Below are 27,176 nucleotides of genomic sequence, written 5' to 3' on the forward strand. Positions count from 1 at the left end.
CCCTTTCTCCAGGGTCACAGGATTAATCAGGTTGGAAAACACCTCTGAGATCACCAAATCCAACCTTTGAGTGGTCTCCACCATGTGAACTAGACCATAGCACTAAGTGACACATCCAGTCTCTTAAGGACAGTGACTCCACCCCCCCATTCCAGTGTCCTGCCACGTGTTCTGTGAAGAGCCTCTTCCTAATGTCCAACCTAAACCTCCCCTGGTGCAGCTCGAGGCCATTTGCTCTTGTCCTGTTGCTGTTTGCCTGGGAGAAGAGGCTGGCTCACCTGGCTACAGCCTGTCAGGGAGCTGCAGAGAGGGACAAGATCATCCCTGAGCCTCCTTTTCTCCAGGCTGAACACCCCCAGCTCCCTCAGCTGCTCCTCACAGGACTCGTGCTCCAGACTCTTCCCCAGCTCCGTCGCCCTTCTCTGGACACGCTCTGTCACCCGAATGTCCTCCTGAACTGAGGTGACCAGAACAGACACAGTCTCTGGGGGCCCTGTGGGTAAACCCTGGGTGTTCCCCCTGGGTTTCCCTCAGCGATCCGGCTGGACACCACCGGACAACATCAGACATCGCCGGACATTGCCAGACACCATTGAACATTGTCGGACACCGCTGGACACTGCTGGACATTGCCGGACACCATTGGACACCATCAGACACCACCGGACATCACCGGACATCGCTGGGCACCGTTGGACATCGCCGGACATTGCCAGACATCGCCGGGCATCGTCAGAAATTGGTGGACACTTTGGACACTGCCAGACATTGCTGGACACCTCCGGACACCGCTGGACATCGTTGGACATTGCCGGACACTGACAGACACTGCCGGACATCGCCGGACACCATCGGACATTGCCGGACACCGCCGGATACTGCCGGACACCGCCAGACATCGCCAGACATTGCCGCACATTGCCGCACATTGCCGAACATTGCCGGACATTGCCGGACACTGCCGGACACCGTCAGACATCGCCGGACACCTCCGGACACCGCTGGACATCGTTGGACATTGCCGGACACTGACAGACACTGCCGCACATTGCCGAACATTGCCGGACATCGCCGGACACTGCCGGACACCGTCAGACATCGCCGGACATTGCCGGACATTTCGGACACTGCTGGACACCGTCGGACATTGCCGGACATTGCCGCACATTGCCGGACATTGCCGCACATTGCCGGACATTGCCGGACACTCCGGACATCACCGGACACTGCCGGACACTGCCGGACACCGCCGGACACTGCCGGACATCACCGGACACTGCCGGACACTGCCGGACACCGTCGGACGCCCCCGGACACCGCCGCGCATCCCCGGGCGCTCCGGCCCCGCGCACCGCGTTCCCATTGGCTGTCTGGGAGTGGCCAACGCCCCCGCGCTGACCAATCAGCGCTCGCCGCGCCGCTCCCGCCCCTCCGGGGCGCGGCGGGGGCGGGGCCGCGGCTCGCGGGCTCCTCTTAAACCCGCGCGGCCCCGCGCCTTCATCTTCATCATCATCCTCATCATCCTCACCTTCCTCACCTCCCACAGGCACCGTCCCCTCCGTCCCCACAGCGGCCGTGTCCTGGGCAGCGTCCGGAGCGCGCGGGTGAGGCGGCGGCCGCAGCGGAGGGTTGGGCGGGAGCCGCCGCATCCCGACGGCCGCAGGTTGCATCATCCGCGGGAGCGGGATGCGGGGGGGACAGGGCTGGGGGTGGCCGTGCCCCACATCCCACAGGGGATGGGCGATGGAAGGCTGCGGGCCGGAGCGGATTGCCCGCGGAGGCTGTGGAGTCCGGCTGGGTGAGGATATTCCAGAGCCGGCTGGATGCGATCCCGTGCCATGTGCTCCGGGATGGCTCTGCTGGCGCAGGGAGTTTGGACAGGTGCCGCACTGTGCCCTTCCAGCCTGACCCATTCTGTGATTCTGTGCTGGGCTTCTCTTTTGGTTTTGCAGTGAAGGGAGAGGCAGCTGCGGGTGAGGGGAGCCCCGGAGGCGCCCGGCGGTGCTGGCTCCGCTGCGGATGCCCAGGAGGGTGCCTGGGGGCGCCTCCTCTGAGCCCGGAGCAGGGTTGGGCTCTCTGCTTTTCCTACAGGTTCACAGGATGACTTTGTGCCTTTTGGGTCTTTCTCGGGGCTTGGCAGCGTCTCTCCAGCTGGTCTGGGCTCGCTGCCCATTGTTCTCGTGGGTGCCATGAGGTTCTCCTGCAAGGTTCTTTGGCAAGTCTGGCTGATGCACTGGACCATGAAGCTTTTTTTTTACATTCAATTTCATATATTACCCCTCCTCACTTGGGAGGGATCTGAACTTGGCTAGGACCTTGGGAGCTGTTCAGTAGCTGTGTTAATAATGCTCCTGGTGTCTTGAGCCAGCCACAACTTGAAAGACGAGTGATTCTTCTGTTCCTGGTCGGGTTATCTAGTCTGCTGTGTGTCTCTGTAATCCCAGAGCCTTTGACCACGGAGGTTTTGGAGTGCTGGGCCCCGTTCCAGCAGAGTTGCTCACTCTGCTCACCCTTGCCAGGAGTCTGTTTGCTGATTTGAGGTGTGAGAGCTCCGTGTTCTGCCACGCTTGCGCTGTGGAAAGGCGGAAAAACACAGAGCTTGGAGGCAGGGGAAACGTGGGGATCCTGTGTGGGAGAGAAAAGGCATTTCCTGGGAAGCTGGGACCTGCTCAGAACCTGCTGCTTCTCTTCTCTGGCTAGATCACCACTGGTGAAGTGTGGTTTAGGTGCCAGTGCAGGCCCAGTACTGGGGATTTGCACTCACATCCTTTTCCATACCAGCTGGTGGCCCTTGGTTCCCTGCCCTACCCAGCTTCCCTGACTCCAGAGCCTGCTTCTAACGAGGGTGGTGGCAGCCAGGGGCAGGAGTGACCCCTGTCCTGGAGCGTGCAGGCTCAGGGACTGGCAGCACAGCAGCCTGCCAGGGTGGCTAGCATGGGCTGGCCCCTGGCTACTGGCCTGTGGCCTGCACGTGAGCACAGGAACCAGGCACACAGCGGTGCCGTGCTCCTGGCTGCTCTGGGGGTCCTGCTAAAAGCTCCACAGCTGCAGCCAGAGTGATGGCAGCTGGTCTATTCCACAAAATGTGCATCAGCCAAAAGCTGCCTTCCTGCCCAGCTCTCTGCCAGCCTTTGTCAGAGCTCCCTGGGTGAGCAGAACTTGGGAAGCCGTGCAGGAGGCACGGTGGTGCTGGGGAAGGGCTGCTGTGCTTCTGCCTGTCTTAGTGACCTGGTCCAAAACAGAGAGCAGCTCCCTCTTTTTGTCCTGCTGGACAATTTGTTTAATCTCTGAGCATCTGTCACCCTGCCTGGAGTCCTCCTCTCCCTGTGCTGGGTGAGCTGGGCTCAGAGATCTGCTTTGGTGAGCAGATCAAGAGCTCTGCTGCAGTGTTGGTCCATCTCTGTGTGCTCAGGAGGGGGAACTAGAAGCAGGGAAAAAAATACTGAAAGTTTTTGACTGCAACAGGTAAAAACACAGATAAAGCATTCTCCAGTCTTTTCTCTAATGCTGCTGTGCCCCTGAAGACATCAGTCTTCACTCAGAATGCTTCTCACGTGAGTCCAGGGTTATCAGTTCACTCCAGGGCTGGAGTGAGCTCAGGACATGGAGCTCTCAGACACCTGTGTGAGGGCTGCAGGCACAGCTTCCCTTCTCTGGGGGCACAGCAAACTGAACACTCCCCTGTTCTCCCTGGCTAGGATTTCTAGAATAGCAATTGTTATTTCTAGAATAACAGTAGTTATTCTAGATATTGTTATTTCTAGAATAACCATAGTTATCCTAGAAATTGTTATTTCTAGGATAACAACTGCCACAGCAATGGAAGTTGCTTTGCTGCTAGAGTTTAATCTTTGCAAGGTTACAGAGGTGAGGGCATTAAAGAAGTGCCTCTTTCCTTTTAGAAAGTAATGAGTGAGCCAGTCTGGCTTTTAAAGAGTGATCAGCGAGAGGACGTGCAAGTGCTCACCTGCTCTGTGGGAGAAAATGGAAATAAGACTTTGGATTCTTGAAGGATCTCTGCCTAGGGCCAGATATTAATTAATTCATTCCCCAGGTCACTTGATATCTCCTGGCACAGGAGGGATGGCTGCTCCTGAGGAAGCAGCAAGGACACACACACTCTCACAGAAAAAAACCAAATATTTGACTTTCTCCTTAACCTGTTGCAGCTATGGTGTTTCCAAAGGCTGGATGGGCACTGCTGCATCTGCTTACCTGCAAAGACCCTACAGCTCTGTAAGACCCTGTGGTGCTCAGGCTGAGCAGAACAACTGTTCTGCAGTGGTTCATTTGTTCACCTGCTTAACCCCATCAGGTTTCCCTTTCTCAGGCTGCAGCAGAATGGAATTCTGTATCCCATCCCTTCCTGAGCAGCCCCCTGGGGCCACCTCCCTCTGATTCAGCTCTTCCAGCTGCCTGTTGGACAGCTTCATCTGTGCTCCAGGGCAGCCTCAGCTGACCTGCCTGTTGCACAGGGGGTGTGTAAATAGTGCAGTGCATTAGTGCTGGTATCACACTCCTGGCACAGCCATGGAAACTGCAGCTCCTGACCCGTCTGTGCTCTGAGTCCAGCTCAGCTGCTCAGCATTTCACTCTCTGGCCCCCAGTCCTGCTCTCCAGGAGCTGAGAAATACTTTCCCTGTGGAGATGGATGCAGGGGTGTGAGCTTTGCCCGTGAAACTTTCTGGATCTCATCCCTCTGTCCCACTCCCCTTTGTGACTTAGGTTTAAGTGGCTTTGCAAATTCTCTGACTAATTTATTTTTGTTTGCCTCTGTGATCTGCAGATACAATGGCAGGAGCTACTCAGGCTTTTCTAGTTAGACTCTACCCACACCCCCAGCTAGTTATGGGAGTGTTCCCCTTTACAGGAAAATTAAATTCAGGCTGACAGAATTTTTTTTTCCCTGAAGATGGGCAGCTCTTCCTGCAGCTTTTCTCCCTTGGCCTCTGCTGAGCAGTGTTCAGCTGCAGCTACAGAAGCAGAGTTGCCATCCTCCCGTCCTGCTTCCCCAGAAAAAAATGCTGGTTTGGGCCTGTAGGGAGGATCAGGGTGGGAATTTGGATGTCCTAGACCACATCTGACCCCATTTTGCTGAGGTTGTGTCACCTAAGGCTGTAAGCAAAGAATTATGTTGCTTAAGGTTAGTGTTTGGTGACAGGATTTTTAGCTTTTTGTCTCTCTCCTCGTTTTTGTGCAGTTGAAGCCCCATTATTGAAACTTGGATCAAACATCAAGTATTGCCATTATGAAAATGTGAGAGAATCTCACAGCTTATTTGAGGGCAATAAATACAGCTTTTTCTCAGTCTCTGCTGCTCAATAAGTAATGAGAATTGCTGTTAGTAAATTATTAAATTTTTGCCTTACAATAAAGAAAATGAGGTGTTGTTGCCTTGCCCAGTCCAGAGGGAATGCTCCAAAAAGCAGCTTTTTGAGAGCCATATTAATTTCTGTCCTGCCATCAATACAAAGAACAAATCATATAAACCTCTTAATTTTTTTTTTTTTTTTTACTGCAATGAATTTCTCCCTCTTTCATCTCAGTTTTTGTACACTCTTGAAAGACACTGAGAGCTGGTGTTGTAAAGCTCTTGAAGGTTTTGTGCTCTTATTTTATGATAACTTAGAAGTGGAACAAAATTTTCACTTTCCTGTTCCTAAACTCTTGCTGCTTTTGTTGTGTATTTTGCAAAGATTTGATCCTTTGGCAGCAAGGTCCCCTTTTTAGCTGGACTTTGTCAATATTGTCAGTGTTACCTGTGGCACAGGCAGTCACTGTCTGTGTCCAGTGTTTGATGCCAGCTGTCTGAGGGAGCCTGTGCCTCACTGGAAACCTTGGAACTATTCCTGTACTTCTCCTTTACAAAAAAACCAAAACAAAACAAAACAAACAAACAAAAACAAACAGAAAAAAAAAACACACAAAACAACAACAACAAAAAATAATAATAATAATAAACCAACAAAAAAACCTAAACAAAACCACTGATACTCTGGACTGTAAACCAGAATATATCCTAGAAAGATTAATGAGGTCTGGGTTTTTCTCTGGAACTGGAAGTAAGCTGATTTTTGGTAGAAAAGACAGGTTGGTGCTACATGTTGTGTATTTATGGAATTTTTGCTTTTTTAGGCTTGTGTCTCTCAATCTAACTCTGGTCAGTGGTCCATGACAGATTATGATCCATCTATGACAGGTTATAATCCATTTTTGCTCTTGGTCATGTATTAAATAGATTATATTTATTATATATGTATTTTATATATGTATTGTATATGTACGTATATGTGTATTAACATGATTAAATAGAATTATATAATTTTGCTGGCATGGAAATCTTTTTGTCTTGAAGGAAAATTATTTCAAGTCTTAGTGTGTAAAGTTGATCTTTTCAGAGGTTTTTTTTTTTGGCTTTTTTTTTTCCATAGAGTAGAGCAGTTTAAATGTTTTAGGCTTTTTTTTCCAGCCAGCCTGCAGGAAGAGCATTGGAGTGCCTGAGGCAGCAGTGGTCAGTGGCCCGTGTTAACTTGCAGGATCAAATAGTAAAGGTCACTGATGCTGTGATACAGATTTTTTCCAGTTTTCTCACCAGGCCATCAACTCTGAGATCTTAAATATGTGTTTTGTGTGCATCTGCCAGGAGCTTGAGGCCAGGGACCCTTTCCAGCACAATTCAGCAATGGAAAGTGCTGAACCTTTCTGCAAAACAGTGATGAAGAAAACAAATATTAGGGGGGAAAAAACCCTCATGCTTTCCAAAATTTCAGCCTGATTTTTGTCTTTAATTGATAGGAAGCAGCCAGGCTCTGTGAGCAGCTGGTAGGAGAAATGAACTTTATATTTTGTGTTTACTAATTTCTGGAGCTAACAGCTGCTAGGAGTATGGAGTGTTTGCTGTGTGTGTTTTATGCAGCATCACTGTAACTGTGCATGCAATACTAATTAATTTTGGGTAGGAACTTGTGAGATTTTGCTCTCCTCGAGGGTGGAGAGGCCTCTGTTCCTGGATAAAGCCTTCTCCAAAGTTGTGTACAGGTTTTTCTGGGGACAGCACCATGAAGCCCTTTCACCCTTTGTGTCTCTGGGACTCTTATTTCCTGTGAACTGAAGTATTTCCTATTACTTTTTGTGGCTTTCAAGCTCCTGGAGTTGCAGAAGGTCTGATAAAAGATGTTTTGTGCTTACTGTGGAGGATAGGGCAGAGGGAAGATTAAGAAATGCAGGAGGGACAGGGTCAGGGCACCCTCCATCAATCCTGCACAATACCTCTGCTGCATGATTTCTTTTTAATCCTGTTTACAGAAGTAATCTTCACTTTGTTTTGCAGCTTCTTTTTTTTTTTTTTTTTTTTTCCTATGAAAAAGATGTGTGTGTTGCCCCTGTGAGAGTTTCCTGATAATTTGTTTTTGGTTTTTTTTTTTCCTTCTAACTTGTATGATCTGCAGCTTTGAAGAAGATTCCAGTTTTGTGACCCACAGCAGTTGTTCTCCTGAAGAAAATCCTGTTTTCTGTGCCACCACCCCCAGCAAAAAACCATGGAGAAGGTTGCATCAGAAAGGCCTGTTCCTGTCTCTAAGGTACTGACAGCTCTTTGTGGAATACTCTTTGCTCATCTTTCCATCACCAGGATTTGGGAGAGCAGTTAGCTATCCTGGTGTCAGCTGTCCAGCCAATGTGTCTTTGTTTCTTAATCAGGCTAAGCAATATTTCTTATCAAGACAATTTATTTTTTACATATATATATGTGTGTGTGTGTGTGTAAAAAATAACTGCCTAAATTAACTACTTTGTTCCTTACTCATTATGTCTAAAGGCTGCCTTTCCAAAATGTTGTTTCAGAATGATAAAATGTGTTGAAATAAAGAGTTACTGAAGCAGAGGCCCAAGAGAGCTCTGGAAAGTTTTGGATTTCACACCCCCCCCCCCCCTCCACCAGCCCCATTCAAGGGATTAATAAATAAAAAATGAAATAAATTGAAGGTATTAATGCTGGGAGTACTGGAGTGGAAATACAGGCTGAACAAGGGGAGAAACTTACATTTTTATCAGGAGCTCTGTGGCTGGAGAACTTTCCAGGGAAGGGCCATGACCAAGAGGCTGCAAGGCCAGGTTGGATGGGGCTCTGAGCTGCTGTGGAGGAAAGTGCTGGTGAAACCTTTCTGGAAGAGTTCTCTGTGACCACTCAGCCATGCAGAGTCTTCTGGCAGAGTTTTCTAATTAGTCACCAAGCAGTTTTGCTGTATTCCAGCCTGCTTGGAATGGGGAGGTTTCATTTCTGAGAGCTTTTGGAATGGGAGAGGTGCCTCCCATGAGAATAGTCCTGTGTCTGTGGAAGCTGGTTACAGTGAGCACATGTGTGTTTAAATTATCTTTGTGTAGAGCACTGTGGTGAGCTTTTGCTCCCAAACTTGCAGTGCAGGTTCTTGTGTTGGTGATAAGGATTTGGGAAACCAAGATGATGCTGAAATACTTCCCCATCCTCACAGTACCATGGAAACATCAACTCAGTTTTTTTTTCCTTTTTTTTCCTTTTCTCTTCTTTCTCCCTCCGCCAAGAATGAAATCCCTACTCTTCCTTCCCAGAAGAAGCCAGATACAAACTCATGCCCTCATGCACCTGCCAAATATTTAGTGTCTGGTGGGGTGGACGCTGAGAACTGCAAGGCTAATGAGAAGGAGAGGCAGTGGATCCGCCCTGATACACCCAGCAAATGCACCTGGAAGCTTGGGAAGCCCCTCTCTGCCTCCCCCCATCATCATACCAGCCTGTAAGTGTTACCTTATATGCTGATTTTCAGCACGAATCCAGGTCTGATTAATCTATGTTTTGGATCAAGGACTTGATGTTGTGAGTTTGTATCCAATGGATATTCCTTTGAAGTAAAATAGCTAAAATAACCAGCCTGATAAAGGAGAAATAAAAAGCAGTAAGTGCTGTGTGGTTGTTGTGTGACCCTTCTGTGAATACACTGACTTTGTTTGTGTCTGTGCCAGGCCAGAGCCTCTGAAGATCCTGCCCAGCATCCTGAATAAAGTTGGCAACACACCTTTGGTGCGGATCAACAAGATTGGGAAGCACTTTGGGCTCAAGTGTGAACTCTGTGAGTTGCTGCAGGCAGAGAACAAACTACAAAGACTGTTTCACAAGCTTGGGTGGATGGGGTTAGTAGTGTCATATAACCTGGCCACAGGAGTCCAGGGAATTGGCAGGAAATGGTGAAGAAAAATTCCTGGTTTTCCTTGGCAAGTTTTCTGGGTTTTAGGATCTGGTGATCTAAAACATCTTTGGGTTTGTACCTCATGAGAACAATTCCTGCAGCTTTTCCATTTCTGTAGAAAACCCTAAATGTTCTTAGTAGAAAATAATTTTTTGAATTTAAAGAAATTGTTTGAAGTTTTTGACTGCTTTTCCTATTCAGAGTATTCATCAGTGTGTGCAGAAGGTAGCCCTGCAGTTATCACTAAAGATCACTGAAAATGATTAAAGGGGTGAAACTGTCAGTGAATGTTTTTTTGTTTTTTTGTTTAGTTGGCTTTTTAAACCCAGCCATACTGTAGATACTGACTCTGATCAGAGTCCTGAAGGGGATGAAGGGATTAATGCTGGGAGTTCTGGAGAGAAACTTCAGTTTGATCAGAACTTTTTTTTGGCTGGAGAACTCACCAGGAAAAGAGAAGGGGCAAAGAAGGCAAGGGGAAAGGGGCAAGATGGGCTTTTAAGGCCAGGTTGGATGAGGCTTGGGGCAACCTGTTCTGGTGGAAGGTGTCTCTGGTCAGGACAGGGGGTGGAGCTGGATGAGCTCTGAAATCCTTGAAGCCCTGCTGGTTGTGTGTTTGCAGTGGCCAAGTGTGAATACTTCAACGCCGGGGGCAGCGTGAAGGACCGCATCAGCCTCAGGATGGTGGAGGATGCTGAGAGGGCTGGGATCCTGAAGCCTGGGGACACCATCATAGAGCCAACCTCTGGGAACACAGGTAGGGCATGGAGAGACTGAGGAAAGGGTGGGGGAAATGCTCTGGTGCTGTTCCTGGAAGAGGCAGGTTTGAGGTCACAGCCTGTGCAGGGAGGAAGGGGAATTTCTTCCTGCCTGTGTGGTGCAGGGAGCAGTGCCTCTTCCACCTCACATGGAACAGTTCTGCAGTGTCCTGTGCTGACCACAGCAGATGGGAAGGTGTTCTGCTAACTTGCAGAACCTCTTTGCTTTAAAAGAAAGGAAATGCTAGGCCAGACTCACAAGGGTCTTTAGGAATTCAAGTCTGACTGGAATTATTGGGGAAAAAGCACCCATAAGATTGGTGTTGATGCCTTGTGAAAGCTGACCTAGAATAGAGACTAGACAGAGCTACAGAATAAAGCAGGGATTTATTCAAGGATCTCCTCCATGGATCCACCTTGGGCAGCACCAGAGCCCAGCCAGGGCTGCACCCAAATGACCCAAAATGGTCCCAAAATGCACGAGCGCTCCCGGGGCTCTCCCTGGGATCAGTTCTGCTCCATTGGCACCTTGGAGTTCATTGTCCCATTCCAGCTCCAGCCCAGGCAGTCCCACCCTGCTTGTTTTTCTCTCTCCAGCCCACGGTGTTTGTGCTCCTGGGCTGAGGTTTGGATCATTTGTCCTTGGTGCCCAGCTGGAGCAGGAATTGTTTTGTCTCCCTGCTCTGTGCACAGAGCTCAGCATCCCATCATGTGAAGCTCAGAACCACAAACTAAAGCAGCACAGAATCTGGAAAATAGAAAAGCTAAAACTTGAGCCATCAGTGTGAATCTGGATCTTCCCCTTCTTTCTGCTGGGGAAGTGCCATGGTTCTCCTGTCAGGTTTGAGGAACAGCCCTTTCCATGCTGGTGCAGGGGAGATGGGAGGTGAGCTGCATCCTTACAGCACTGCCTGACAGAGCCCCTGCACACCTGGATTGTCAGCAGATTCCACCTGGGCCCACATTTCCTCCTTGGAGGGCTGGAGGAAGGAGCAGCCCCCTTAGGTCAGGGGCCAAGGCAGAGCACTGCTGATCTGAGCAGCCTGGAGTTAACTCTGGGCTCCTGTGTCAAAGTTGTTGTAATTGTGTTAAGCTGCTCTACTCATAGGGAGTCAAAAACACCTGGAATATTCCCCCTGGAGTCAAATATAAAATGCACAATATTATTAAATAGAAATAGTTAAATGTCTAATACACTGCCTCCTGTGAGGAGGTTCATGGGGTGAGCTGGAAGCTGCCCTCCTGCCTGCAGTGCTCAGAAGAGGTGTCTGATCCTGCTCCTAAACTCTTCCCTGGACTTGCACCCACTGCTACTTTCTGACAGACACAGGGCAGGCAGGTTTTGTTCTGATGTGAGTGCAGGGGATGAGCTGATCTGTGACCAGCTCCCCAGCCTGCAGCAGAAAACTGGGAGGTCACATCTGCTGCTGTTGGCTCAGCTGCTCTGGGAGAGATCAGGGGATTTTGGGGGCATTCAGGGCAGCTGAAGCCTTAGTGAGTGTGGCTGTACCTCCTGCCTGAACAATGGCCTGGAGTGGAAAATATCCTTGTGTGTTGCATTCCTCCAGTATCCAAGGTCTTACCATGACATCCCTCTCTCTGGATCAGTGCCTGATAAATGATTCTACTTGCACAGAATCCAGAAAGGCAGAACTGAAGGAGATACAGGACAATTACTTCAGAAAGCTGATTTTTTTGGTCACATAAGAGCAAAGACCAGGGCACACAGTAACCTGAGAGAACTGGTTTTTGCTCTCTACTGCTCAGGGCTAGTGGGTATGTTGAATGTGAGAGCTAATGTGTTATATTTTTTATCCTCTCTGCATCCCAGTTCTCCCTCAGCCAAAGTCCTGTTTTGACATTTGCTGCATTTCCAGATCAGCGGTAGAAAGTACAAAGTATTAGAGTTCAGGTCTCAAAATCCTTTCTTCATCACAGACCATAATGAAGCTCTGGATGACTTCTCTTCAGCCTTTGGCTTTAATGAAGCTGCTGCTGTCTTATTTATTTGTGTATTTGGGCATCCATATTTATTTATAATATACTGAGAAAACTTTCCCTTCCCAATATATCAAACACTGCTTGAGTTGTTTGAGGTGTGAGTTCTGCTTCTCTTTCAGGAAGAGTTAAAGATTATTAGGGTGTTTTTTTTTTCCTCCCCTATGCAATCCACACAAAACCAGAGCCAGCTGTGAACAGGCAAGTCTCTGTGTAGGGTGAGCTGCATGTGCTGGTGCCCAGAGGAGCAGGGGAGCTGCAGCCTGACCTCTCACACCTCTCAGCCAACCTGATCAGCAGAGAGGTGACCTGACAGCAGGGTAAGCCTCTCTTCCACAGGGACAGCACTGCTGAGCTCAGCCCTTCAGGTGCCCAGGCAGGAACCAGGCTGGAGGTGGAGATTTTCAGAGTAGAAATGAGATGTCTGTCCCCAGCAGCCAGGCTGCTTCACTGGGGGAGCAAGCTGACACAGTGTATTAGAGCCTCAATCACCAACGACATCTAAATAATTTATTTTTAGACAGGACTTCATTTCAGCACATTGCAAATAGGGATTTAAGCAGAAGTGAGTCAATAGAGGCTCTACAGACCTTTTGGCAGAATCCGAGTGATTCCTCTCGCCTCCTCCGGCTTAAAGCACATTCCTTTCCCAAATTAATTCTGGGAAGATGAAGTGGGTGAGACAGGAGGAAGGTGATGTGCATGTGGTAAAGCCAGCAGTTTGCACATGCCAAATTCCCCCACCCTTGGCTAAACTTCCTCTGGGCTGCCAACCTCAAGCAAGAATCAGCACCCGTAAACCCGACAGGCAGAAACTTCCCCTTTGCCGCCCATCTGGAGGCACTCTGGTGGAAATGTGATGCAAGCCAGGGCGTGCCAAGGCTGGCACTGTGGCTTTTGAGCTCTGCTGCTGCTCTCTGAGTGCTCTGCTTGCCTCTGCTTGCTTGCAGGAATCGGGCTGGCCTTGGCGGCGGCAGTGAAGGGTTACCGCTGCATCATCGTCATGCCAGAGAAAATGAGCATGGAGAAGGTCAGAGCTGCCTCTGGTTTCAAGAATTGAAAGATAAACATGTTTGCACTCGCAGAGCTCCTGCTGCAGATCACTGCTGGGGCTTCAGCAACAAAGGTGAAGGCTCTTGGCCAGGGAAAACTGCTGAGGTGCTGTTGCCAGTGCCCGGAGAAATCCAAGTTGGCTGGCCATGGATAGAAAATGTCTTTAAGATCCATCCCCACAGCACTGCCACTTTGAAAACTCCCATAATTGTTTGAAATACAGATGCCAAGACAGCCTGAGGTTTGCCTGGCACATTGAAGTGGTTACCTGTGCCCCAGGTGAGCTGTTCCTCACTGAGCAGATGGTGAAGGAGGACAGTGCTGAAGCTTTGAATATCCTGCAAATATTCTGGCCTTGGGGCTGAGTGTAAAGGGAGCCTATTTGAGGGTATTTTGGGGTTTTGTGACCACCTTTATTTGCTGCAGGTGGATGTCCTGAGAGCTCTGGGTGCTGAGATTGTGAGGACCCCAACTACAGCCAGGTTTGATTCTCCTGAATCTCACGTGGGAGTGGCCTGGAGGTTGAAGAATGAAATCCCCAATGCACACATCCTGGACCAGGTGAGAGCCAAGGTGTCAGGGGTGCAGGTGTAGCATGGAGGAGGCTCTGTGGTGTTCTGGGTTGTCTGTTCAACACTCTCACTGTGTGTCTGGAGGAGAAGATGCCCCAAATCTGGAGCTGGGGCTGAGCAGTCACCACGTAGGGAAGGAAGTTTTTACAGTCACTAGAGAGCAGCAATGAGCTGGTGTTTGCCAGAACTACAGCACTTAGGATGTCTGTTTCCACCGGGCTGGCAGTCCTTGAGGAAGAATGGACACAGGGGTCATGTTGCTAGGACTGATTTTGGCATGGGAGGGTGCTGGCACCTTAGGACTGTGCTTAAATAGGTCACTTAGGAGGCCTAGTTCCAGATAATACACAGTGAAGCATTCTGCAGAGAGTGTGTTTAGGTGCTGTGGGGTTTGGGGATTGTTTGAAATGTTTTTGGACTCGCTCAAAATGTGATTTTTGTACTTCTGATCTGTTTTTTGGCTGATCTGCCTTTCTATTTAGTACCGCAATGCCAGCAACCCCCTGACCCACTACGACACCACAGCTGAGGAGATCCTGCAGCAGTGTGATGGTAGGTCTGCTCCACTGCTGAACCCCTTCAAAGAGCCCTGGCAGTGCCCTGTTCTTATGTGCTTGGAGAATGAGCCCTCAGATGAGAAAAGCATGGATTTTGATAAAGCAAACCCCATGCACGTGCTGTGTGTTGTTAGTGAGTAACCATATTTCAGTAGTCTTAGTAATGGGGTTTTTTTTTCCATTTGGTTTTTAGACTTCTCTGCCTGCAAGCAGGTGGAGAAAGTAGTGGTGTTTAAAAAAAAAAGAGCCCCATAGGTAGACTGGTATGGAATAGGGTCAGTCTTTGATCACAAATGAAGAAATAAGGGTTTTAGCATTCCCAGAGCAAATACTCCAATACCTGGAAGCATCTTCATGTAGGAGTCCTCAGGAGCACAAGCTGCTCTGTGTCACACTGTCAGCAGCAGGACCCTCTGGCTCTGCAGGGCTCTCCTCAGAGCTGGGCTCGTTCCTCAGCTCAGGAGCTGCTCTGAGAGCTGCTGGAGACATTCCCTGTGATGCTGCAGCCACATGGGCATTTCCATAGGGCACAGAAGGGACTCATAAGAGGGCTCCAGACCTGCCTTATTAAACAGTGCAGTTTCTGATTGGACCTTCTGATGAGAAAATCAGCAAGTAAATTAATTTCCATGAAGGTGAAGACCATGTGGAAGGTTCTCCTCCTTCCTAAAATTGGCTGTTCAGAGGATTCGCCTTGTCTTTCTGTGACAAACTTTGGGTTAAACTGTGTACACTTTTACAAGCTGCCATCCCACAAACTGAGAATCCAGATGAATTCCAGATTTAGTCTTCTTGTTTCTGTTTACTTCCCCTTACAGCCCAGGCATTGTTCAGTTACCCCTGCTTAGTGGGGTGTAATTCTCTTGGCTGCTAAGCAATTGATTTTGTGTGTGAATTGGTGACCTTTTAAAAATCCTTTTTTTCTAATTAACAAAGCTGTCATGTGGATGCACCAGAGAAGCTGTAGGTGGTGACACAGGGATGAACTATCATATCCACACTCACTCTGAGTGCTAGTGGCCAAAACAGCCTTCTTCACATGAAAATGAGGGAGTAGTTGTGTTAACATTTCTCCCCAGGGATGCCTTGCCATGCTCTTGCACTCACTCAGTTAATTAACAAACATAATGGGCTGCTCAGTCTAACTTAGAGAATGACTTGTCTGTATCAGCAGAGACAGGAACAGGAAAACTGCAGCAATCAGCTCTGTGGGCCACATCCAGCTGTGTCCAAAGTGCCACAGATTGGTGCCTTGCCAGGCCTCTGGTGGACATTTCAGCACCCTTGTTGGAGAAAATGATGATTGAGCAATGCAGTTTCAAGGCAGGTCTCACCACAGCTCCTGGGAAGCAGAATCCTACCCTGCCCTTTTCAGCCACTTTGTGCCTTTTTGTTCAGGAAAGTCATTCCTTAGGTGTAAGTGGGCTCTCAATCCATCCTCCTGCTGGAGATTTCACACTTCTCTCCCACACCCTTAAACAGGAAAGGTGGACATGGTGGTGGCCACAGCTGGCACGGGAGGTACCATCACTGGCATCTCCAGGAAGCTGAAGGAGAAGTGTCCAGGGTGCAAAGTAAGTGAGAAGCCCACTGCTTTTGTCTGTAGTGTCTCCTCAAACTGCTTCCCTTGGCACATCCCACTCCTTGTAAGCCTGCCCTGGCTCTCTGTGGGAAGCTCTTGGGGTTTCTCAGTTAAAAGGTAGGTCTGGCTGCAGAGAGGGTTTCTATGTTTGAAATCATTGTGCTGTGGTCCCACTGGTGACCAGAGTTCAGGTTTGGCTCAGCAGATGAACCCTCAGATCCTCGATGGGGTGTCTGGGAAACTTCCTTCTCTGGAGGTTCCTTCTTCTGCTGTGCTCTGCAGCCTTGGGTTTCCTCCCTGGCTGTGCCTTCCCCAGCTGCTCTGGGGTTTTGCTTAGTGGAATTCTCTGCACACAGCAGCCTGTGTGTTTTCCTGTGTGATGTGTGAGATTTCCTCACAGAACTCGGGATCCTGCTTCAATCTTGAGAATTTTCCTACACAGGCAGAGAGTGGTAAAGAAAATAAAACTGATCTGCTTGCACTTGGCACAAAATGAGTTGTCTGTAATGATGCCTGGCATGTGGACGAGGACAGCCTTGTCTCAGGGAAACCCTGTTTTCTGTTTAAACCAAGCAAAACCCATGTGTAGAACAAGTGGGGCCATCGGTCTGAGAAGGTGGGATGGGTTTCCAGGGGGGCCAGAAGCAGCAAAGCCTTTTTCTCCCAGGGGAGGTGAATGTTGCCAGGAGGAAATGAACAGGAGAGCAGGTTGGCTGTGTGCCGCCAGCAGCTGTGACAAGGCCAGTGCTCACAGGGGCTCTGCTCTCCAAAGCTGTGTGTCTTGGTGGCCTGAGTGGAAACTGCTCCTCCAGATTATAGGTGTGGATCCTGAAGGCTCCATCCTTGCTGAGCCAGAAGAACTGAACAAGACTGACAAGACAATGTATGAAGTGGAAGGAATTGGATATGATTTTGTCCCCACAGTGCTGGATAGATCTGTAAGTCTCACTGCTTGGTTTACTGCCCTTTGCCCTCTGCTGGGATGCGGGACTGAGATTAAAGGCAGAGGAAAACCTGGGGAAGTGTTGAGCTGAAATGGAAGGGTTAGCAGACAGAACTATTCCTGTTCTTTCCATCAGCCCTTGAAAGGCTTCTGAACTGGCCACATTAGTTCTGCAATGCCAGGTCAAAATGCTGTAGAAACATTTTCCTACAGCACACACTTAGGCTTAAAAAAACCCCAAAACACACCCAAAAAAATCAGTCATGAAACACACACAATAAAAATAATACAGACACATAACAAAGAACACCAACTTACCAATCACAAAAAAACCCACAAAACAACAAACCCAAACCTTCCAGCAGAGCATCCCAGCCCCTCCTGGACAAGGTTAAGACTGTCCCGAGCAGAGCCTGTGTCCCTGGGAAGCCTTCCAAGAGAGGAGGGAGCTGATGCTGTCTGAGGCTGACTCACAGCAGCCTGCTCTCACAGAAGGGTTCCAGTGAGGAGCCTTTTGTGCTGATGTGATCATCTAACCTCTGCAAAAAACCCCACTTGGCATCTGCAGGAGGATGGAAACCCCGGGCTCAGTAGGGCAGCTGTTCCCTCAAAGAGCCAGGGCTGAATTCACTCTTGTGCAGTTCCCCTGTCCTTCCTGAGTCAAACAGAGCCTTGTTTCTGTCTCCTGCCCCTCCCCAGGCAGTGGACCAGTGGTACAAGAGCAATGATGAGGAGTCATTTGCCCTGGCACGGATGATGATCCGCGAGGAGGGGCTGCTGTGTGGTAAGAGCAGGCAGGAGCCCTCTGCCTTTCTCTGAGCAGTCCGTGGGAGGCTGAAGCCTTGTGCAGATCAGAGACCTCTTTCCACTTCAGATCTTGTCCTCCTCGCTCTGGGCTCCTCTGTTCTTTCTCCTCCTCCCTTTCTGATGGCTCTCACGTGGTGGTTTGACGGTGTTGCCCCTGCTGTGTGTTCTGGCAGGGGGCAGCTCGGGCAGTGCCATGTCTGTGGCTGTGAAGGCAGCCAAGGAGCTGAAGGAGGGTCAGCGCTGTGTTGTCATCTGCCCTGACTCCATCAGGAACTACATGTAAGGAACCTGCTGCTTTTCTCTCTGGGACAGAGGTCAGGGAGTCCCTCAGACCTTGGAACACCCACTTATCCCAGCAAGGAATGTCTTTGGGGCACAAGTTCTGAGCTGTCTAAAAGGGGTCTGGCATGGAGCAGGGATCTTTAAATCTGAGCTCTGATTTCAGTAGATAATCACTGGTTAGCATTTCTCACAGCAAACACCTTGCTTTCACTGTGTTATTTGTGGGGGATCACTGGTTATCCCATTCCTGGAAGGGTTCCTGTGCCCACAGCAGGATCCAGTCCTGCTGCAGCAGCAGCAGCCACGCTCAGGGTGGGTTTGCAGGCAGAAATGTCAGGGCTTTGAGCTGAGCTGGAAAGTTTTTCTCCAATCACATTGAAACATAGCCCAAAACATGGTATTTTTAGCTGAGTTTCCTCACCCATGTTGCATCCAGCTCAATATTGGACAAACAGCAGCTGCAGACAAGACACATCTCCATTCCAGGCAATTGCAAGGGGCTGATGCAGTTGGAGCTTTGTTTCCTGTGGGATTCCTTTTTGTCCCCATGAGTATTTCTTCTCCATATCCCTGGCTGCTAAGTTTGGATGGCAAATGATGTCCTCTTCCCACTTACACTTTATCTGTTGGTGGCAGTGAGCTGTGAGCAGTTGTCTCTGTTTGTTGTCAGATGTTCAACCCCTCCTGATGAGCTTTTCACTTCTGGTGCTCTGCAGGTCCAAGTTCTTGAGTGACAAATGGATGATTCAGAAAGGGTTCATGAAAGAAGAAGACCTTGGCAACAAACCCTGGTAAGCCAGTCAGATCCATTTGGATTTCCATCAATCTACTCAACTGAGTTTATAGCAGCTGCTAATTTAAAGCTCATTTCAATTCACACTTCTCCTTTGATTTAGCTGATCTTCCATGCTATTGTCTTGATGTATAATTGCAGCTGTTAATCAAATCTATTTTAATGAGTTCATATCCTTCCTTGAGTTGTTTGGCAGCAGCAGAAAATTTGGTACTTAATGAGTGGGGTTTTTTTAATGAAAAGCGTTGTATCTGGAATTTAAAAAGGAAAATATGCAAAGAATCCTTCCAAAATCAGAGTTATTGAGTGCAAAGCACTGCAAGTCTACGTAGCTAGAAGGGAATCTTCCCTAAATTGTTGCCTATAATGATGGTAAATACAGATAGGTCTTTGAGTAGGAGTGCAAAATTTTCTCTGTGAGAGGTAAATAATGAAATTGGGCAGATCAGTGCTCTCCACTGACTATCTGTAATTGTAGAAAGTAGGTGAAATGAGGAAAGGAGTTTGATTTTCAAGCCTTCTCACACTTCAGAGACTTTCTGACTTTGGGAATAACCCCTGAGAGCCCTGAAGCTTTGTTGACTCTGGCTGAATTCTGACTCTGCCTTGCAGCCTTTTGTCATTCCTGTGGTGCTGGAGGCCACTGTGCACGAAGGGCTGGCTCTGTGTTCTCCATAAGACTTGCATGGGTTTGTTTTTCACTCCCTCCCCAGGTGGTGGAACATCAGCATTCAGGAGCTGAGTCTTTCTGCCCCCCTGACTGTGCTTCCAACTGTTACCTGTGCAAAGACTGTGGAAATTCTCCGGGAGAAGGGATTCGACCAGGTACCAGTTGTTGATGAATCTGGGTATGTCCACATATATCACTCTTCATCCATATGTTTCACTTCCCTCACCTGGTCCTCAGGGGTGTCTCTTAAATGCTTGCTGGAAGTACTGGGAGGTGGAAATAATGGAAAGGTGTCCTCTCACCCATCCTTTTTTGTTTATTAACGTAGTTCAGAAATGTTCCCTTGACCACAACAGTGCTGGGCTTTGTGTTTTCATGCCAGGATTGTCCTACCCTTCACATCATTCTAATGATTATTATGATATACTCACTGTGTCTCTGCAGGATAATTTATTTTCTTTCAATAATACCAGGTGAACGTAAAGAAAGCAAAAATTCCTATTTAAAACAACCAACCCCAAATGTGCCCATGTCTGTCAGAGCTTCCTTCAGCACACTGTGTTACAGTGCAGTGCTGCAGTGACCCCCATGAACCAGGGTGTCCCCAGCAAGCTGGAATGTGCCTTATCACCCTTCAGCCCTCCTGCAGACAGGCTGAGCATTGAGGAGTTGCTCAGTTGTGCTGACCTGAGGGGTGAATTGTTGTAGATCCTCACAGGGAGAAGGGAAATGAGCCACACTGGGGTGACCTTATCTCTGGCTGTCACACCTTTCAAAAGGACAGAGGAGAGTGTGAAAAAAAAAAAAAAAATGGAGCAGTTTGTGCTTTCCAAAAGCTCTCTGAGATTGCAGGTAGCTCTCTCCAGTTGCAAGGAGCAGAGATGAAAAGGTCCTGGTGCTCAGAAGGACCTGCAGCACCTGGTGTGTGAGTCCCCAGAACCTCTGAGAGCTCTACTCTGTCTCCTGCAGACACACAGAATCCAAGTGTACCATCAATAATTCTGCATTATTACCCTCAAGTAGCTGAACTGACTGCTCCAGGCTGGCTGAGAGTGAATGCTTTTTTCTACAGGAGCACCTGAGGCTGTTGTGTTGTTTATCCCTGTCTTGTCTGTCCTTCCCCAGGGTGATTCTGGGCATGGTTACCCTGGGTAACATGCTTTCCTCACTGCTTGTTGGAAAAGTTAAGCCTTCTGATGAAGTCAGAAAAGTAATCTACAAGCAATTTCAACAGGTAGGCAGGTGTATTCTGCAGCTCCTGGTTCTCTGGTTGCAAGTACTGGAGTAGGTGTGCTAACAGTGCACAGGCTGGGTGAGGTTCACCTGGGGCCATGCCAGCAGCTCTTCTGAGCACAGAATTTTATTTTAAAAAGGCTTCACTTAGTTTTCACCAGGATTTAAGTTCTGACACTGTCCCAAAGTAGACTGAGTGCTGTGTTCTGGAAGTGTGTTTAATCCTTCTGCTCAACCTGTGAGCCACCCAAGGGTGCTGGTTCTTTATGGACAAATGTAAATTTGTTTTTTCCTCCCCAGACAGATAATCCAGCATCATGGGGAAATGTGGTGCGTAACACAACTGCCTAGTTCATGTTCTCCCTCACTTGGACACCTCAGGAGTTTCTGGGGCTGGTGGCGTGGGATGGTTTCTGGGGCTGCTCTGGTGTTGGCTGCATCAGCCAATTCTCTGCACTTCTGAGGCTGTGGCTCTTGCCATGGGCAGCTTGAAGGCTTTTTTTAGTAAAGAACAGTTTAACCATTTATCTTCCCTTTATTTCTGGTATTTTCTTGGTGGAGGCTGGAAGGGGAGTGACACAAGCTGTGGTACTGCTGACATGTTAACTAAAAATGGTTATTTTCCATTTGAATTGATGGGTTAATGGAGAAACATGATGGAATGCACATAACCTCTGAAGTGTTGTGGATTTTGCTTTTCTTGCCACTTTAGTCAAGCTGATTTGGCTTGTTTATGAGTGAAATTGGGAAAATGAATCACCTGTGTCACCAAAATCACTTCTGATATCCTACATGGGATACCACAGTTTGCATCACATAAGAGGCTTAGCCTGCAAACCAGGGCAAAGGTACATTTTGGAAAGATGGGTCTTTTGGCTTTTTTGGGTTGCTCAGAGAGGATTTCCCATCCCTGGAAGTGTTCAAAGCCAGGCTGGATGGAGCTCTGAGCAACCTGGGATAGTGGGAGGTGTCCCTGCCCATGGCAGAGCAGCTGGATGATCCTAAAGGTCCCTTCCACCCCAAACCATTCTGTGATTTTATAACATGGGCAGCCTGCTTTGGTAGGATCACCTCAATTACTTTATGATAATCTCTTAGAATGGAAGCAGAAGGTTTAGAGCTTTTTTGAAGGTACAGTTGTGCTCTGGGGATTTGAAACACCAGTCACAGGATAATCTGCCAACCCAAAAAAGTGCTAGTGGAGGGAGGAGCCATCCTTGTAGAGTCAGATGTTAGTTCCAGTGGTTTGGGTTCCCACTCATGTGTAGTGTAGTCACTGCCTAGAGACCTAGTAAGCTTAAAAACAAAGCCTAAATGTGGGAAAACACGTGGGCAAAATGTTTAAGGACCTTGAACAAGCAGGTGAAAACTCTGTGGGGGTTCTGTTAAATTTCCACTGAGCATCTCTAGGCATGTTTATGCCTTCATGGTTGTCCCAGTGCTGCCAAGGGGCTGCTTGTCCTGGTTATTCGTAGCCTGCCCAGTCCCTGAAGGCAGATTTGGGACTGAGGGGTGACTCCATGTGGCATTTTTCTCACCTCATTCCTTTCCTGGCCCCCAAATTTAAGGATTGGTTCCTCAGTCTGGACTAGAGCAGGTGTCTTATACAGAGGCTGCTGGAATCCTCTGACTCCCAGTCAGAGGCAGAGCTCTGTGTTCCAGTGCAGCCCAGCTGCTCATGCTGTGGCATTTATTTCTCACAGAGAGGCTTTTTGAACCTGCAGTGCAGGACTCTTCTTTGCTGTGGATTCCTTTAATACAAGGATGTCAGATGGTGGGTGCTGGGGAGAGTTCACCTGGTTAATGGAGCTGCTGCTTTATCTGTTAACTCATGTTTGAACAGTTTCAGGCATTTTTTGAAATGACTGCAGCAGGTGATTGCTGAAGTGTTTTGGAAATATCTGTATTTTTTTCAGAGTTCACACAGGGTGCTTTCTTGCTCAGTCTTAGCAAAGTTGAGCTTCACAAAGAAAATTAATTATTAAATCTCTGTTCCTTGATTTGCACCTGAATCCTGTGTAAGCTGAGTAATCTTTCACCCTTGGTTTTGTTTTTGTTTTGTTTGGGCTTTTCTACCTTTGCAGATCATATTTATTTTCACAATTATTTGCAGCGTGATTAGTTCACTTTTTCAGTATTTTTAGAATAAAATCACCAAATATAAAGTATTTTATAGTCACCTCTTTTGTTGAGACACATGGAATACTTGACCTTCTTTGATTATTAGCACTTTTCAGATCTTCATTAAATTCATTATGTTTACAGAACCAGAAGGAATAACTTCATCTTGTGCTTAGTGGTTTTTTGGAAATTGGAAACAAAGAAAACTGATCTTTTAAGTTGGCCTTGATTTGTTGGTGTTTTCTGGTGCTTCAGATGGGAGCAGTACACAAATGCTGATGTATTGATTTTAGTTCTGTACAAAGTGTATGGGGATTATTAACTGCTAAAAAATGGAAAGGGCTGTTTTATTCAAGTTCTGTAACTCTCTCCTCAGATTAACCTGAAAGACAACTTGGGGAAACTCTCTCACATCCTGGAAATAGATCACTTTGCTCTGGTGGTTCATGAGCAAATTCAATGTGAGTACAAAGTACTGCTCCTCGTGAGAGCAAATCTTTGAGTGGTAACAAGGAGCAAGTGAGAGTGTGAGTGTGTGAAGTGAGCTCTGAAGAAGAAAAATCCTCATTCTTTGTCTAAATTTGTGCTACTAAGCCTAATTTCCATCCCTGGAAGTGTTCAAGGCCAGGCTGGACATGGCTTGGAGCAACCTGGTGTAGTGGAAGGGGCCCCTGCCTGTAGCAAGGGTGGAAAAAGATTATTTTAAGGTCCTTTCCAACCCAAACCATTCTAGGATTAGTAAGACTAAATAAATCTCCAAATCTGAGGTTTATCACTCTTATATGTGAAAAATACTTTGTCCTGTTCAATCTTCCTAATAGCAGACAACTTTGCAAAGTTACAAACACTGAGAAATGAGACTCAAAACAATATTAAGTCATGCCAGATAAATTTAAATCTTCAGCTTCTCAGTAATAACTGGAAAAAGAAAAGCCAACTCATTTGGGGTTGTTCCTGATAATCTCCATAAGGATGTGCTCTTGGCTCTGAGCTGACCATTTATAAACCAGGAATCTCACTGGAAGTTTGCAGTGAAATAGAGATTAAAAAAAAAAGCCCAGGACAGTCCAGCTGACTGAAAAAACCGAGTAGAGAAGTAAAGTAAACTAAACATCTCAGTACAGGCAGACTTCAGGAACTGGAATTTAGACAATTGATAAAGGGTCATGTGGCCACTTGGTTCCCAAGTCAAGGCTTAGGCTCACAATGAGAAAATCACTTGAACCTGTGCTGTCAGTGCAGCAAAGACAAAATGGTTAGTATATTTTTTGGATATAAATGGGGCATTGTGGGTTTTATTCTGTGGTTGACAGGGATGGAGGAAGATGGTTGTGTCACATTTCCTCCCCAAAATGTGGTTCCATTGGGCCATTCAAGTGGCCCCTGGTTCCAGTGGAGTAATGCCACTTGCAGCTGTTTCGAGTAATTAATGTTTGAGGAAAATACACTTCATAACAAAAGGGCCTGGTTGGAATTTTTGTGTCAAGAAAAATAAATCCACTGGCTCCTTATTCTTCCTTCCATAAAGTTTCAGTGTCCCTTTTGATGAGGAGCTTTCCTGAGCTGAAAATCCTTGTCATTGCTCCGTGACTATTGGCCAAGGAGCTTTTTGTGCCAGCATCACCCAACAGCTCCAGGCTCAGCCCCCGATTTTACAAACACTGCCACTAAAACCACGGAGAAGGGGGTGTGTTAGTGCCTCCTGGAGCCAGAACTCCCTTTTTTTCCCTGCAGATCACTCGGATGGCTCCTCCAGCAAGCGGCAGATGGTGTTTGGCATTGTGACAGCCATCGACCTCCTGAACTTCGTGACCGCGCGCGAGCGCGGGAGGAAATCCAACTAAAGCCACGCAGCAGCCTGGAGCCTCCTCAACATTCTGCAACCTCTAACAAAGAATCAGCTTTATGTCTTAAGTAGAATGTTTTTGGGGTTTTTTGTTGGGGTTTTTTGGTTTTTGGGTGGTTTTTTTTGTTTGGTTTTTTTTTAATTCTAAAAATAAGCAGTTAGCTATCCTAGTGTTAGCTATCCCACCAATGTGTCTTGCTGTATTGCCCAGCTTCTGGGACTTGTTTCTTAATCAGGCTAAGCAATATTTCTTATCAAGACAATTTATTTTTTTACCTATATATATACACATATACATATATATGTATGTGAAAAAAAATGCTGCCTAAATTAACTGGTTTGTTCCTTACTCGTTATGTCTAAAGGCTGGCTTTCCAAAATGTTGTTTTAGAATCATAAAATGTGTTGAAATAAAGAGTTACTGAAGCAGAGGCCCAAGGGAGCTCTGGAAAGTTCTGGATTTTTCTCCCCCCACCTATTTAAGGGTGTTAAGTTAAATATTACTTTAGTGTTAAGTTAGGTATTACCTGTGTGGAGACAAAATTGGGACTGGGGCATGGGGAGAAGAAAGGAGGGTTTCCCTTTTGGTGGCATCATTGTAAAAGAATAAAAAATCCTCAGGGCTGAAGCTGAGGCTTGCTCTGCTCTGAGGAAAAGCTGGTGTGAGTTAGAAGCATGGCAGTGAAGTGACAAACAACAAGCAGTGACACTGTTTTACACAGTGCACCAGCTTTCCCTGCCATGACAGACCTATTTGTTTTTTCCAATGGTCCTGATAAGTAAGCACAAGTAAGAGAATATTTAAAAGTTAAGATGAACCATCTTGCCCAAAGATTTTTTTAAATTATGCTGTTTCATCTGTTACCTTCCTCTTCCCTCCTCACCCTCTTATTTATCTCAGAGTCCCTTTTTATTGTGACTGTTTTAGGAGAGCAAAAGATAATCTGTCAGGAGCTGTGAACTCTTTCAAGTCTTGTTCAGGTACTCTTACTCTGTAGTGCCTCATTCCAGGAGAAAAGCCCTGCATTGGCTGCTCCTTCAGATTAGGGCTGTTGCTGAAGGCAAGTGACCCATCCCTACCTTAAACTGTGGTTTGCCATTAAATTCACACACTTCTTCAAGATTTAAGACAATTTTTCCCCAAGGCTCTGGGGAAAAATACTACTATAAATCTGAAAATGTACAACTTCAATAGTAACTGAAAGTTTCTAAAGGGTGGTGAATTCCTTTCTGCAGTTGTAGTTGTCACTGCTGCTAGGTTTTAGCATTACTGCTAAAACTTTACTGGCTTTTATCTGATGGGGTTTTTTCCCCCATTTTCCATCTGACCTTTGCTGACAGCAACAGGGAGGGAGGTGCTTGAGTAGCTGAGGTTTGTCCTTTTCCCTTGTCAAAGCTCCATGTCCTGACCTAACTGAATTCAGCAAGAAACATGAGAATGGTAGGAGGAGGTTCCCAAAGCTGCTTTTCAGAGCAGCACAAGGGGGGAGTTAAAGGTGGGGCAGCAAATTAGTCAGTTATAAAGAAGTGTAAAAATCTGAATCTGTTTTTCTGCATCACTGTTCATACGTGAATCCCCATAGTGCCATGAAAACTGGCAGTATTGTGGACTGAGGCATAGGGGGTGGTTAGAAATGGTGGGGAACACAGGATGGGAGTCTAAAGCATCCCAAGTAAGCCAAAGGATCCCAAGAATTCAGCTGCTCCCCTGGGCTTTGCTCAGAGCAGGGGCTGTCTCCTCTCTGCAGTGGCACAGGGAGGAGAAGGCTTTTCTTACCCACAGCAGCAGCATGGTGAGACCAGAGGAGCTGGGTTGATAAATGGAGTTGCTGCACAACTGAAAAACTTTCCAGAGCTCTTTCCCATGGCAGGGATGAAGGCAGCAGAGAGGAGGGGACAGGGAATCCAGCAGGGCTGAAGTTCCTCTGCACGAGCTTCTAAATGTGATGCTTTCTTGCATGTCTGAGAACCTCATTGCTAGCCTGGTCCTGGTTAGTTGTGGTAGGGCTGATTAAAGCTGGGCTTGTCTTTGTTTCAAATGCTCTGAAGACCAAGAAAGACACTGCAGTTTGTTCAGTGTTTTACCTGAAATTGAAGGCCAGAGCCTGAACAGAACTGTATTTTTTTTTTCTGAAGTGAGTGCCTGCATCTTCTGTTTACCTTTGCTGCTTTTGCAAGCACTGACTAAACCTGAAAACTATTTTGCACAGGGATATTTTTATCAACAATTTATGCTTTATTTGTTTGTCACGGTAGGAGATTCTCAGTCCTAATGTTGGCTCTGCAAAAATACTTTTTATTTTCTCACCTGAAGACAGCTATTCAGTAAAATCTGTAAAATCTTTTGCAAGCAGTTACCAGGCAATGACTTAAGGTTCATTTTCTCATTGTCATGTCCAGTGTTATTTCCCATTTCTTGTACAAGCTGTGGCTGACTCCAGAACTCTGGCTAGCAGGGGTTCCTCTAAGCAGCCAGACCAATCTCATATGCCCATCAAGCTCATTTCTGAAAACTTCTGTTTGCTATAAAACTCACACAAGGCTCATTGTCAGAAGTTTCCTGACATTGCCCCCTGTCATCCAGCAGCTTTTCTTACTGTGTAGTGTCAACTAAGGAAAAGGGAAGACTTCTTATGCTTCAAGGAGCTGGGAGAAATCACCACTATGAGCCGTGTTTATTGCACAGATGTGGACAAATGTACAATACAAAGAGTTCAATAAAAGCTGTTTGATTGCAGAA

At 47.3% G+C, this 27,176-nt stretch overlaps 1 protein-coding gene across 6 annotated transcripts; it reads left to right on the forward strand.

Moving 5' to 3' along the window:
* The first annotated feature begins 1,425 nt into the window (after positions 1-1,425).
* LOC110479435 (cystathionine beta-synthase-like protein) lies at positions 1,426-27,176 on the forward strand. 6 transcript variants are annotated; one of them, XM_085586578.1, is made up of 18 exons: positions 1,464-1,604; positions 7,449-7,580; positions 8,560-8,771; positions 8,998-9,104; positions 9,844-9,978; positions 12,928-13,007; positions 13,457-13,591; positions 14,085-14,154; positions 15,642-15,733; positions 16,554-16,679; positions 17,384-17,468; positions 17,665-17,770; positions 18,490-18,564; positions 19,280-19,414; positions 20,362-20,470; positions 20,770-20,799; positions 22,967-23,051; positions 24,325-24,569. In XM_085586578.1, exons 2-18 carry the CDS (start codon positions 7,539-7,541, stop codon positions 24,432-24,434), a joined length of 1,734 nt encoding a protein of 577 aa, XP_085442704.1. In that variant the 5' UTR covers positions 1,464-1,604; positions 7,449-7,538; the 3' UTR covers positions 24,435-24,569. The 6 variants fall into 6 exon arrangements, 4 of the variants coding, with proteins under 4 accessions (XP_021402435.2, XP_085442716.1, XP_085442704.1 ...); XM_085586582.1 differs by having other exon boundaries at positions 1,525-1,663; XM_021546760.3 differs by lacking the exon at positions 20,770-20,799 and having other exon boundaries at positions 1,426-1,604; positions 24,325-27,176.

Source organism: Lonchura striata, chromosome 1, assembly GCF_050655825.1.
Source record: "Lonchura striata isolate lonStrDom1 chromosome 1, ASM5065582v1, whole genome shotgun sequence".
Taxonomy (NCBI): domain Eukaryota; kingdom Metazoa; phylum Chordata; class Aves; order Passeriformes; family Estrildidae; genus Lonchura; species Lonchura striata.